At 42.5% G+C, this 14,440-nt stretch overlaps 1 protein-coding gene across 4 annotated transcripts in view; it reads right to left on the bottom strand.

The window, feature by feature from the left end:
- Window positions 1–14,097, bottom strand: part of ACVR1C (activin A receptor type 1C) — a 79,376-nt gene extending 65,279 nt beyond the window's left edge. For all 4 annotated transcript variants that reach the window (XM_061608743.1, XM_061608744.1, XM_061608745.1 and 1 more), the window contains exon 1: window positions 13,475–14,097. In XM_061608743.1, the coding sequence (XP_061464727.1) occupies window positions 13,475–13,547 (73 nt within the window). In that variant the 5' untranslated portion in view covers window positions 13,548–14,097. The remainder of the gene's footprint in view (window positions 1–13,474) is intronic.
- Window positions 14,098–14,440: the final 343 nt, after the last annotated feature.

The following is a 14,440-nucleotide window of genomic DNA, read 5'->3' as shown; positions in this document are numbered from 1 at the left end:
GGAGGAAAACTGTGCTTTAAAACTGCTCTAAATGTGTGGTGTGTATGCCTTTCTATATTAACTTTCATATAGTTCATTTCACCCTTCCCTGAAGGGCCAGATTTTGCATCCGTGGAATCAAATGGGAATAAGACGCACAGTAGACTAGCCTAGCTCAGTCTTCCCTTCACCTAATGCCCTCTACGACAGTGTTCTTCAACTCTGGGTCCCCAGATCATGCTACCCTTCAACACCCATAAGCTCTACCAGCTAGCACGGGCAATAGTTAGGGATGATGGGACTTGTGGTCCAGCAACACCTGGGATCCAAAGTTGAAGAACACTGACCTAGAGGGCCACAGGTCTGAGAAGGATTGGCTAGCAGAAGCCATTTATTTACTGCTTCTTACATATACTAAAGTCAAAGATGTTCTAATCACACTTTAGAAGTAGGTCCATTGAATCCAATAGGGCTCATGGATGAGTAAATATGCGCAGCACCAGGGCAGAGTATAAAGGTGACAGAGGCCATACACAAACAAAGCATAAAATAGGAGATGAAATGCATTTTTCTCCAGTGGGATGAGCACACCCTCCCATCACCTGTGGAACATGGCTGACAGATACACAGGCAATCTGAGCACCAAATTCAGTCATCTGTATTGTCCATTCTCTTATCTGGCCTCCAGCTTTTACTTTTTAAGCACCAAGCATGCTTTATTCGAAACACTCGTCTATCACCTTTGTTTTTGTTCTGGGGGAGGGGGAGAAGTCTCCCCACCATCATCAAGTTGCAAAACTGCTCTGAGGATTGCAAGAAGCTGTGTGTGTTGGCATATACAACCACTCTCCTCTGCCGAACTGTTCTCAGTGGAGTAAATCTGAATAACCATCCCCTTTGCCATCAAAAGTTATTATTTCCACAGGTGAGCTGTGTGTGCCTCTCTCCAAAAAGGATAGACTATTACTTGTAAAAGTAAGCAATGTGCCATTTAATCTTCAAACTAAAAGTGGTCTTAAATAAGAAGGTATATGCTAGTTTTGCCCTGGAGAGTCTACAGATAAGCTTAATGGACTTTGAAAGGGCATCTCAAAGTAACTCAGCTATGACCATGTCCTTGTTTACTGCATTTTTTATACAGGCGCTGTGGGTTGGTGGTTCCCGAGTTCGGATAATTGGTCAATTGCCTGCTTTGGATGGGGTCGTACTACCTCTGAAAGAGCAGGTCTGTAGTCTGGGGGTGCTCCTGGATCCATCTTTGTCACTAGAGGCCCAGGTGACCTCCATGGCTAGGAGTGCCTTTTACCAGCTTTGGCTGGTAAGACAGCTGCGGCTGTTTCTGGACCGGGATAGCCTCGCCACTGTTGTCCACGCACTGGTAACCTCCAGGCTGGATTACTGTAATGCGCTCTATGTGGGGCTGCCCTTGAGGTTGGTCTGGAAGCTGCAGCTGGTGTGCAAGACTGCTCCCTGGGGCAGGGTATCACTAACATGTCACTCTGCTGCTGAAAGAATTGCACTGGCTGCCAATTTGCTACCGGGCCAAGTTCAAGGTTGTAGCTTTGGTGTACAAAGCCCTATACAGCTTGGGACCAGGATACCTGAAAGACCCTCATACCCAGTCGATCACTGCGCTCTGCAGGTGAGGGCCTCCTGCAGATACCATCTTAGCAGGAGGTCCGTTCTGCACAATATAGGAAACGGACCTTTAGTGTGGCAGCACCTACCCTGTGGAATTCCCTCCCTTTAAATATTAGGCAGGCGCCATCTCTGCTATCTTTTTGGTGCCTTTTGAAGACTTTCCTCTTTCAACAAGCCTTTTAAGTTGAGACCTATCCCAATCTGCGTCTGTTAGAATTGCTTGTTAATATGTGTTTTTTAATATGTTTTAACCCTTTCTAAAAGATGTTTTTAAAGCTTTTTAAAACAATGTTTTCAACATTTTTAAAATGTATTTTAAGGTCTGTTTTTATGATGTTTTAAAGTGTTTTTAGAGTTTCTCTTTGCCGCCCTGGGCTCCCGCTGGGAGGAAGGGCGGGATATAAATCAAATAATAAATAAATAAATAAATAAAATACTTTCATAGGGTATGAGCCTCTGAGGGGTCTGTCAAGCTGCATTGGTAAGTGAAGGACGTTTAAAAGAATGCCAAGCTTTAAATTTTAAAGAGTCCTTCTTGTAGTTGTGGCTGGATCCTTTTAGGTGCAACACGGCATTGCCGTTGATTGCACATTTATATCCAAACATGAAAAGAGAAAATAGTTTTACTTCACTGTTCACCTCTGGTCTAAACCAAAGACAATCTATTAAACAAAACTGGGCAGGGGTGCTTGTGGGCCTTGTTGATCCTACCAGCTTAGAGACAGGGCAGGTCAAGCAACAATCTTGCAGTCGGTTTTAAATCTTCCCAGACTTTGGACCTCAAGAGGCATGAGCATATACTGCAAACATTAAAGCAGATGGCTGGCCAAGTGTCCTGCTCTGAAAACAAAAGAGGTGAGAGCATGTAAATCTAATCATGTTTATTCTGACATGTGTCTTGTATAACTTCAAACCCTTGGACGTTTTATTTTTTCCGCATATATTAAACAGTAATAAATGCAGGTCCTATTAAACACTAATAAATTGTTGTGCTTTGTTCTTTCCTCTCTTCACACCTTCCTTGGCCATGTGCCCCACATCAAGACTGTCTCTCAAATGTGTGCAATACATCCAAAGTCTGCTTTGACATCAGTGCTCTTACTTTCCATGTACACCTCCATTTACCTTCTGCATCACACACAGCCGAGCATACATTTTGCCTATCTGAATTGTGTCTGCTTTTCAACAAAGATGCCCTCAGCATATTTTCAAACCCTATTTTTAAGGATGGGTGCAAAAAATATGGCCTCCATAGGGAGGACATTTTACATTGGTCCCTTTGGTGGTTCTTGAGCCATTACAGGTATTAAAATGTGATGAGGAGGTCATGTTTGCCACTCAGCAACTGCCATATTAAAAAAATATTAATTCCATCTGAATTTGACAAACCATCTTTTTTTATTCTTGTGAACAGTCCTGGAAACATTGATGAAGGGCTGTGTAGAAACATTAAAATAAAATAAAAATGATACTTAATATTTCAATAAAATCAAAGGATTAAAATGAAATACATCAAAATCCACAGCAAACAGGTAAATTACCACAATAAGCCTGGTATTAATAGCCAACAAACATCTGGGTAAACAAAGAAGTATTTCGCATCTGCTGACAACTCATCAGAGTCAGTGCTTGCCTTATTTGAGATGTGGAGGTGATTCCTTAAGCTTTTTTGTTCAGCTCAGATGCTGAAACCTGAGGGGGGGATTAGAAATTGACACTGCAGTTCTGGAAAAGTACCTATTTTAAAATATTTTTAGAATGAATAACTAAATTTCAATAACTAAAGTTGAAGGTTCTGGTTTTGGTGTACAAAGCCCCATACAGCTTGAGACCAGGATACCTGAAATATCATCTTACTCCTTATATACCCAATCAATCACTGTGCTCCACAGGTGAGGGCTTCCTGAAGATACCATCTCATCAGGAGGTCCATTCCACACAACACAGGAAGCAGACCTTTAGTGTAGCAGCACCTACCTTTGGAATTCCCTCTCCTTAAATATTAGACAGGTGCCATCTCTGTTATCTTTTCAGCGCCTACTGAAGACCTTCCTCTTTCAACAAGCCTTTTAAGTAGAGACCTTATCGCAGTCTGCATCTGTGTTGGAATTGTTTTTTAAGATGTTTTTAAAGCTTTTTTTTTAAAAAAAAATTCAAGATGTTTTGTTTAATATATTTTAATGTCTGTTTTTATAGTGTTATATAGTGTTTTTGTTTGGCTCCACTCCACCCTCAAAAGCCAGGAATCAAAATTTCCAAGCAGCAGCTTCTACATATAGTAGCAGGTATTGGAGTATCCACCCTTTTGCTCTAGAAAAAGACATTTGCTTCCAACTAAGATGGTTCAGTAATCTGCGTGCTATGTGGGGATGGGTGCCGCAGGTAACATAGGGACTCATAAAGGCCCCATTATGATATCTGTGATCTTAAGTTTTGACCCTTGTTCTACATGGTGTGCCCTTGCATATATAGACTGGCCAAATGGAGCATGCAACTTTCTCCATACTACTGCAGCGCAGAGCGATTAAACACAGACTGAAGTAAAAGCTAAAAGAATGTGAAGCTATCCTGAAAGTACAAGTGCACATGTCCTATCCCATGGTCCTATCTACATCACACATACGATAGCGTACTGATCTCTAGGAGAAAATTAGGGAGGCACAGGACATCTTAAAAACTGAGGTAGTCTAACATAACAGATGTTGCTGGATTTCAACTCCAATCAGCCACAGCCAGCATGGCTAATGGTAAGGTATTATGGGAGTTGTAGGCTGTGTACACACCACACATTACTTTCCTGCCATTCATGACTTTCCCCAGAGAAACTGGGGAGTTGTAGTTGTATTCTTAATTTTTTTCTTAATAAAGAATATTGAATATAATTTTTAAAGGCCTTCTTGCAGTTTGTGGCTGGATCCTTTTAGGTGCAACAGGACATTTCTGTTGATAGCACATTTGTATCCAAATATGAACAGAGACAGAGCTACAATTCCCAGCACCATTAACAAACTTCAGTACCCAGGATTTTGAGAGGGAACTCATGTGCTTTAAATGTATGGTGTATATGCATCTGTAGTCAAACATCATGTGGAGAGTAACAGGTTAGCCACCCCAAGGCTAACATGATAGTTGTTAGAAGAAAGGAACAAGCAGGACCTGCAACAAAATGTGGCAGTGTGGAGGGCTCCTGTTCATTATTCCAGGCAGCCAGCTGTGCCATCTTCCACTAAATTTCATTCCATTCCTTTCCCTTTTCCACTTGTTTCCCCCCTTTTTTCTATCTCAGTCGTCAGTCAGCATTCTGTGATCACTGAGCATGATCAGAGTTCATTGAGGTGGGGGTTTGGGGTGGTATGTGTTCCGTCTTGTGCATGGATGATAACATTTTGCCTAAATAGGGATTAACACTTTAAGAATGAGCTAACCATTAGTATACATAAGATCGCATATGGATTAACTCATTAAAAAACAGGATGCAGATAGAAACAGGCAATTCTCTCAGAGGAGGAATGTAATCAATGGGATCTACCAAGGATCTGTGTAATGATTCACTGGTGGTCTAGAGTAATGAGTTAGCAATGCAGTGGCCAAGTTTACAAATGACACCAAACTATTCAGGATAGTGAAACCCAAGGTGACCATGAACAGCTCCCAGAGAATCCAAGCCATGGTGAATGTGCAATAATATGGCAAATGAAGTTCAATGAAAATAAGTGTAAAGCAACACAAACTGGGAACAAAACATTCTAATTTCACAGTTAAACTAAGAGGTATATGAACTGGCAGTGACCGCCTGAAGAGGTTAGGCATGGGGGGCACTGTATTGCAGTGGTTCCATTCCTTCCTCTCTGGTAGGTACCAAAGAGTGGCATTGGTGGATGAGGTCTCAGATCCTTGGCCTCTCACTTGTGGGGTGCCACAGTGTTCCCTCCTCTCCCCGATGCTGTTCCACATCTATATAAAGCCGCTGGGGGCAATCATCAGGAGATTTGGGCTGCAATGTCATCAGTATGCAGATGACACGCAGCTCTATCTCTCATTTAAATCTTCACCAAGGTTGGCTGTAGAAACCCTGTCCAAGTGCCTGGAGTCGGTGAGTGGCTGGATGGGAAAGAATAAGCTGAAGCTGAACCCTGACAAAACCGAGGTACTGTTTGTGGGAGACAAGGGAAGGCTGGGGGATGTGGACCTGGTGCTCAATGGGGTACGATTGCCCCTGAAAGACCAGGTCCGCAGCCTGGGGGTCATTCTTGACTCCCAGCTGTCCATGGAGGTTCAAGTCTCGGCTGTGAGCCGGGCGGCGCTGTATCAACTCCATCTGATACGGAGGCTGCGCCCCTACCTTCCCAACCATCTGCTCCCACCGGTGGTACATGCCCTGGTCACCTCTCGCCTAGACTACTGTAATGCGCTCTACGTGGGGTTACCCTTGAAAACGGTCCGGAAGCTGCAACTGGTACAGAATGCGGCAGCTCATCTGATTAAAGGCAGCCGCCGGCAAGATCACATCACTCGTGCTGAAGGAGTTGCACTGGCTACCGGTTGTTTACCGGGCCCAATTCAAGGTGTTGGTTTTGACCTTTAAAACCCTACACAGTTTTAGCCCAGTCTATCTGAAGGAGCGCCTCCAGCATCGTCAGGGATGCCGCTCAACAAGATCAGCCTCAGAAGACCTTCTCTCGATCCCACCAGTTAAAACAGCTAGACTGGTGAGGACTAGAGAGAGGGCTTTTTCAATAGTGGCCCCCACCCTGTGGAACTCTCTCCCAAATGATCTCCGCCATGCCCCTTCTATGATGAGCTTCCGCCGGGCCTTGAAGACCTGGCTCTTCAGACAGGCTTTTGGGGTGGGTTAGGTTTTTACTGTTATGGTTTTAAATTTTAACGTTTTAATGTATTGTTTTTTATCTTGTACATCGCCCAGAGTGGCTGGACAACCAGCCAGATGGGCGACTAATAAATTTAATAAATAAATAAATAAAAACCAGGAAAGAAATATAGGGACCGTGGTACATTGCTCAATGTCAGCTCAATGTGTAGCAGCAATGACTTGTGGTCATGCAGAATTGGGCCTTTTTACTACTGACACTGTTGTTTTGGAGTGCACTCCTTGCTGAAATACAAGGGGCCCCATCTGTGCTGGCATTCTGCTGGTTTTTGGAGATGCACCTGTTTACATAGGCTTTCCCTTGATCTCTTGACCCAAGCAAAGTTTTAATTACTGCATTGTTTTAATGGGATTGTTTTATTGCATTTTTTTATTATGGACACTTATATTTTAATGTTTAATGGGATTGTTTTATATTGTATTTTAATTGTGGATGTTTATATATTAACACATGTACAATGTTTTAAAAACTTGTATATTGCTTAGAAGCCTATTTTGGCATTAAGCGATACATAAATAAAATGATAATGGTGTTGATAATAAACCAAATTCTACGGTAGGGATTATTCAGAAATGGACTGAAAAGAAAACAGCTAGTACAGTAATACCTCAGTTAAGGAATTCTCCAGGAACAAAGCTCCTTTTAAGGAAGGCTTTTTTAAAGGTGAAACTGATCAGCTTTGCTTTGCTATGGATAAACTTTCAAGCCTGTGCCTTTGCTTTAGGGTGAAACTGATATACCTGTGTGTTTGCAATAAAGAGATATCTTGCTTTCTCCCAGGGCTGGAGAGGGAAGTATCAAATACATTCAGAGGAGGAGAAGGAGGGGAAGGGAAGGGGTGGGTGTGAGATAGGCACCTTTAAAGCCCCTGTTGAAGCTGCCCCACAATTTATAAGTGGGTGTAGGAACCTATCCCTATTCGTCCCATGTTATCCCTACCTCTGGTGCCAACTTTTCTGTTAAAGCAGGAATGCCTAGGAATGCGTTTACTTTGTTAACTGAGGTATTACTGTATCATAATGCCATCTTCATAAAAATCTATCATGCTCATATAGAATACTGTATACAACTATGGTTGCCACCTCAAGAAACAAAAGAAAAAGAAAAAAACAAATATTTAATTATACATCCAAACAATTCATATTATTCAAGTTATTCATATTTAAATTATACTCATTCTGGAGAGCTATAATGTGAATTTCCAAGAGCAAGAAAAGCTACTGAGAGTTTATTAAGTCCAAATTTCCATGGAGACTGTAGAAAACTGAAGTTGTAAGTCTGTAGATATATGAAAAAGTTCCACCATACCACATAAACAGCTTGTGGTCATTCTTTGTCTTGTATAACACATGTGTTATGCTTGGTCTTTTTGGATACTGCAATATTTCATATTTTTCTACATGGAAGCATCTAGATTTTATAATGATTTCCAATTTGTGCAATCGAAAGTCTTGTGGCAATCAATGAGAAAATCAAAAGATCCTTAGCTTTAATATCCATATTTTTATCTTCAAATAAAGATAATGATAACTGTAATCCCACTTTTTGTCCATCATGGAACTCAAAGCCGTGTACATGTAGTGCCCAAGTGGTCTTCCATCCAGACATTAACCAGACCCATCTTCAGCAACACTACTGCATCACATGCCTTCAAACCAACATCTGAACATTTCCCAAATACATTTTCAGATATTTGAAGAATCCTTTGCACAGCAGAAAAATGTAGTGTACTGTGTTAAACTGGACTGTCTGAAAAGCAACATGGCAAAGATCCACAGATTTTCTAAGCTGCTCAGTCTTAGGTAAAGACGTTGCAGAAGTGGTGATCCAATATATTGCAAACATCACAGAGAATTAAATTTGGATTTACCACTGAATTTACACTCAACAGGGACCGAAGGCCAGTCTCAATTCTCTGATGAGGGTGTGATGCCATACATGTGGTTTCAAAATACCTGTTTGTCACATTCACAGTTCATGTTTTTAAAACATTGTAGATATACCACCTTTTTAAAAAGGAAAAGAGTTAAGTTGCCATTAGAGGCATATTATTACTATTACCAAAAGCAACATATTCTGCCTCCAGTTACAGGGATGTATCCTCTTCTGTACTAATAGATGGGAAGCGATTGGATCACAAAACAAGTTGTGAAAATAAAAGCCACAGGTCAGTGGGGCATCATCTTATTGATGCAGGAAATTAAAATAATGACTAGAAGGTTTTGAACAAAGACACTCTCTGAAGAACTGTTACTCAGACATTTATGTAAGGCAGCAAGGTTATTAACAAGGACTGGGTGATAATAACCATATTATGTCAGTGCTTCTCACTGGCTGCCAGTCTGTTTCCAGGCCCAATACAAAGAGCTGGTTTAAACTTTTAAAGCCCTAAAAGCTTGGGGTCAGGTTACCTGAAGGACTGCCTCTTCCCATATATACCTATTGCAGGAGAAGCCAACATAGTGCCCTCCAGATGTTTTGGACTCCAACTCCCATCAGCCCCACGGTCAGAGATCCTAGCAGCTGTAATCCAAAACTCCTAGAGGGCATCATGTTGGCTACCTGGCTGGATCTGGAGGTCATCTTCAGTGGCCCTTCTCTGGGTGTCTCTGCCAAATGAGGTGCAACAGTAAGCTACTGGAGAGAGGGCTTTTGCAGGGGTTGTACCTGGTTATGGAATGCCCTCCCCAGAGAGGCTTGCCAAAATAATGGCTTGTAAATGGTATTGTTTACTGTCCAGAGAACATTAAGTTTTTGGGCACTCAGTACACAAATGTTACAAATTAAAGAACAAGCAAATAAATATGAACAGTGCTACTGACCCCAGATTTGCTCCCAGAAATCCCATGGAATTAGTGTCTCTCTCATTCATATACAAATACACATATACATGTAATATTTGAATTATATACTTTTATTCTTCTGTCATAAATGCCACATACTTGAAGCGCCATGGTCAATGATGATGCCCAATACACTATCAAAATCAAAGCTAGGAATACAGTTACCATATCCCCAATTACTTATCCTGTAAATTTATACAACTTTAAGATTCAAGAACCAGAGTTGCTCAAGAAGCAACTTTCAAGCCCCTGTAATTGTACTAAGGTCCACAATAAGTCAATGGATTCGTGTTTTTGGTACAATGCCTCAGTTTCATAACTTGGATTGAACCTACCCCGCTTAATAGCTTTTGACTAGTTATTTCCTGTAAAACCTAATTGACCTAGTTCTTGTAGCTATACATTGATTATAATTAAATGCATTAAGCTCCTTAAAATCCCTAATGAAGATGCACCAGCCACAAGCAGCAGTCAACACTATATGGAGAATAGATTGAGGAAGGGGGGGGCAAAGTGTGAATTATTTCTCTTATTTGCAAAATGAAGACATTAGATACATTATAATGAGAAATATTATCAATGAGTAGATGTGAACCCCAAGGCTCTTGGAGGCAAAAACAAAAAACAAAGAGGGGAGAGAAAACAGACTTGGTATTCCTGCTGAATTATGCAGTAACTGTCTGTAGAACAGATCTGTCACGTACATTTATAGGAGGCATGCTTTCTGGCCTTTATATAGCATCTTGCATTTTAAGACTATTAGAATTTGAACAAACATAATAAAGCTAAACAGCTGACACAATAGGGTAGTATATAGCAAGTGTTGAATTCTGAATATACACACATCAGTCTATCCAAGTCCTCTAACCCAGGAATGGACAACCTGTGGCCATACTGGTGGGAGCTGTAGTACACCAACATCTGAAAGGCCATAGGTTCTCCATCCCTGCTCTAAACCCTCATCCACATATACACCAAACTGTTTCTAAGCCCTCTCCAAAAAATTAACCAGAGTGTGTCCTCCAGTTCCTTGCACTAGAGGTGGCACACATTATAATTATTTATAGTAATTTATTGTGGTAACGTGCTTGCTTTTACCACTGATGATATGCGAGCATGTACACTACACAAACAATTTTAGCCACAGAAACATTCATGCTACACACCACTTTAAACCTAGTATTTATTGTCATTATACAATAGAAGTGTGAAATCGGATATGAGGGGAAATATTCACCATCATTTGATCATCAGCTTTCAGTGTTTAAAAAGAGAAAAGAACAGGGAACCAAGTGTCTAGCACATTAAGGTGTGAAGTTGGGGTCTAGAGCATTCAAACATGTGGTGAAATTTCCAGAAGCCAGCATCTTACTTGCTTCTCCCAGCAGAGTTATGCAAAATAAAGCAAGCAGTTGCACATTTTCTGACTTTCCATAATTTATACAGATTACAGGGACTTGGCCCAACAGCAGAATTCCAAGGGTATCCATACAAGTATGTTCTTAATGGAAAGTCTTCTCGAGAGAACTCAGGACCCCCCTGAGACTTTGGACTCCTTGGATAACAAGAATTGAAACATGGAAATAACTGGTCCCACCCCACTCCCTCTCTGTGTCATTTTCCTGATTGCATCCTACTGCCACTCATTCCATGCAGATTACCCATAGATCTGAAGTGTCCTTTCTCTTTGTTCTGTTCATTTGTATAGAGTAAGGAAAGGGCACTGCAGGGAACACAGCTGAAGAAAACACAACCCCTTTATACAACAGTATGCAGCAGAGTGACTTACGGCAGCTTGGAGGGTTTGGCAACTGTGTGAATGCAATTAATGTACAAGTTTGTTAATAGGAATGGATGGGAAAGCTTGAGTTTCCTAGAGACTGTGGGGATAGAAGTGGAAATTTAATTCTACCCCCTCTTCCAGTTCCAGGAAGTAGGGGAGTGCCCCTCTGAAACTGCTATTTGCATTTTTTAAAAGCCTCCATTTACGTCAATGGGAGCTTCCCTTGAAATGCAAATAACTGTTTTCAAGGGGTGATTTTTGTCAGGACCATTGCAGGGCTCCTTCCTATTTACATAAAAACTGTGTGTATCAATTGCATTCATACCCTCTATGATCACAAATCTCAAGCTGCCACCCTCGGCTCCTGCTGGGAGGAAGGGCAGGATATAAATCAAATAATAAACAAATAAATAAGCTCAAACCCTTTGCCCTCAGTCTGTTTTATCCAAGCAGTTCTCCCTCCATCCACAACTTTGATACACCACCTGTTCATCAAACATCTTCTCTCTGCATACCTCCCACCACCCAGAACACGGCTTCCATAGCATTCAACTCAAAAACAAAATAACAGCTCCCAATAATCCTGAAAAACGGCTACCGGCTATACTTCCTCCTAAGCATCCATGCATATAGTGCACCCAAAACTGACAGAGACACAATCTCCCCTCTCCAAACCTGTAACATCCCCAGCTCCCTCAGAGTCCAACTTTCTCACTTAATGCACTTTCCAGCAACACTTCCCAAAAAGGGCTCCCTTGTCTTTCTCCAACCACCAATGGTGCCATTTGTTCACTGTGTACCAGGTATGGCTTAGAGACTAAATTGGTATATAATACAAGAGGGCTGCCTGCCAGTGCTAATGTTAGAACTTTGTTAAACTGATTCTTCCCCCTTTGGAAGTATTTTGAGAATAAGATGTTAATAAAATGGAAATACTGATGGACCCCTAAACATAAAGACAGATTTTTGTGGGCTTAGGGAAGCAGGGAGAAATGTATACATTTGAATCAGAGTCCTAGACACTGCATTGGGATATCCTACAGAAGACAGAAATTAAAGAAGGTGCCTTCAATTGAGAAAATGCCAGTTAAAAAGGGTCAGAATGTAAAACAAATTTCAAGCTGTAATCTTACACCCACTTACCTGAGAGTAAACCTCACTGAAATCAACGAGGCTTCTTGCTTCCAGGGACTGCAGTGGTACACTTTTTTTTCCTGATCTTAGAGCAAAAATATACTAGATTCTGCAGGTTAATACTAGAAAAGATCAGTGATTGACGATTACCAACTAGATCGAACTCAAACTGCAACTAGCCTTTGGAAAACCCAGTTTGTTCCCGGCCTATAAATATACCCAGTTTTCTCAGGTAACTGAATGGAAATAGATGCAATGGCTAGGTGTCCCAAATTCCTTTCCAAGAGAATGCTCCATCCGCCCTTCTAACATGCAGCAAACGTTTTATTTTATAAAAACAACATGAAGTTGGGAAGGTTTTTCAGGTCTAGTCTGAGCCAAGGCCCTGCCCCAAAGCAAGTTTTCAACCCTCAGAGTTAAACCTTGAAACATATGAAGTAACACTTCTGCAGATACTTCTGAGAATGTGCAGAGTGGCTTTCCTCCATAGTAAGTACAAACAGTTCCCTACACATCTGCAGCCAGGGAGAAGAGCCTCTGGGTCGAGGGATTGTAACTTCTGGCATAGCTGAGCCCAGAGCCATTTAAAACAGTAAGCTGAGTTTTGAAAGATAAAAGACATGCTCTTTAAAAATACAGGTCTCTTCCGTCTACTCTAGCCGGCCTTTGCCCTCAAAATCACAGCCACCACCCAACAGGTTTTATATTAAGCCGAGTTAATCAGGATCAAACCTGGAACGGTTCTTTGATGACGGAACTTATATGATTCTCACATCAACACATTAACTAGGGCTTTATTCCTTTTCCTTACTTTCTGTTTCCTTTTTGTTTGAAGAATACCTAAAAAACCCTTTTTATTATATTTGTATGAGCCGCAATCACCACAAACCTTTTTTTTTTTTTGCATTCTTTAGCCTCGCAGTAATTTTTCATCCTAGTCTTTTTTTTAAGTACTTGTAAGCGGCATTCTAAAGATACCTCTGGGCATGTGCAGAAAATCCTTCCGCACTCACCCATTAATCAAGAGATGTCCGCGCGCACAGGCTTAGGGACCAAGATTTCCAAAAATAATGGGGGGGAGTTTCCAAGCCAATTTAAGAGAAGCCCAAAGTAAGACCCGCCCTGCCGCCCAAAAGGAGGCTCGGCAAGCATCCCCCTGACTCCGACGCCCCTTTAGCCAAACGGGCTCCTGGCTCGCTTTTTACCTGTGCAGAGAGAGGCGCAGGCTACCAGGACAAGCGCCGCAGCGCACGGCCCAGAGCGGGACGCTGGTCGCATGGCAGCACATGGGCGAGGCGCTGACGGGAGGAAAAGCGCACGGCTGCCTCAGTGGAGCGAGCGAGCCAAGGGACGGCAGGACACGCGCGGCCCGGGTAGGGCGTGCTTCCCAGGGGCTGCCCCTTCCCCTCCGCGACGCTCTCGGCAGCAGGCAGCAACTCTCTCTGCTGTGGGAGAAAGAGGCGGCGCGGGTGGGCTGGGGGTTGGCGCTTCACCTCCAGCTCCGCCCGGCCCGGACACACCCCCTTGCCCCTGACGGCTGTTTACAGGGCAGAGAGGGTTTGCCTGCGGGAGAGGAGGGCTGCCTTGCCAGGAGAATGGCTCACAAGTTCGGAACAGGGGAAGAAGGTGCCTTTGTGCCGAGTCGGACCGTTAGTCCATTTAACATTATTGTCTGCAGCCTACAATGACTGGCGGCAGCAGGTCGACAAGGCTTCAGACTGGAAACTTTCACAGGCAGCGCCCTGAGAAGTTTCCCGGCGCTGCTCTCAGGTAGTTCGTCCGTCCTCCCTCTCTCCCTCGCACACGTCTTCGCCCGCACACGGGCCAGTCAAATCCATAGCCGTTTTGCCCTCTACTGCGCTGCGCACGCGCACGAGCCCCCATCTGTTGCTACACCCTCATGAAATTGAATTGTCTTAATGTGTAGTGATTTCCCAATTTTTTTGTACATAGTTCACACATCTTTTCTTTTGTTTGCCAGCAGATCACATTTCTGAGAATTCAAAGCACAATAATGTTTGTACCCAGCAAAAGACTTCCCCCAGAGAATGCATTCATTGTTGTTGTGATTTAGAATGTTTGGTGGTTGTGCGTCACAGGCACATACTCTTTGTGGCTGAGTTGGTTACAGTGGCAGATGATAATCTTCTTCATCCAGTACCCATTACTTT

Source organism: Rhineura floridana, chromosome 2, assembly GCF_030035675.1.
Source record: "Rhineura floridana isolate rRhiFlo1 chromosome 2, rRhiFlo1.hap2, whole genome shotgun sequence".
In the NCBI taxonomy this organism is placed as follows: domain Eukaryota; kingdom Metazoa; phylum Chordata; class Lepidosauria; order Squamata; family Rhineuridae; genus Rhineura; species Rhineura floridana.
Note: the sequence above shows the minus strand (reverse complement) of the source record. Positions and strands in the feature narration are given on the sequence as shown.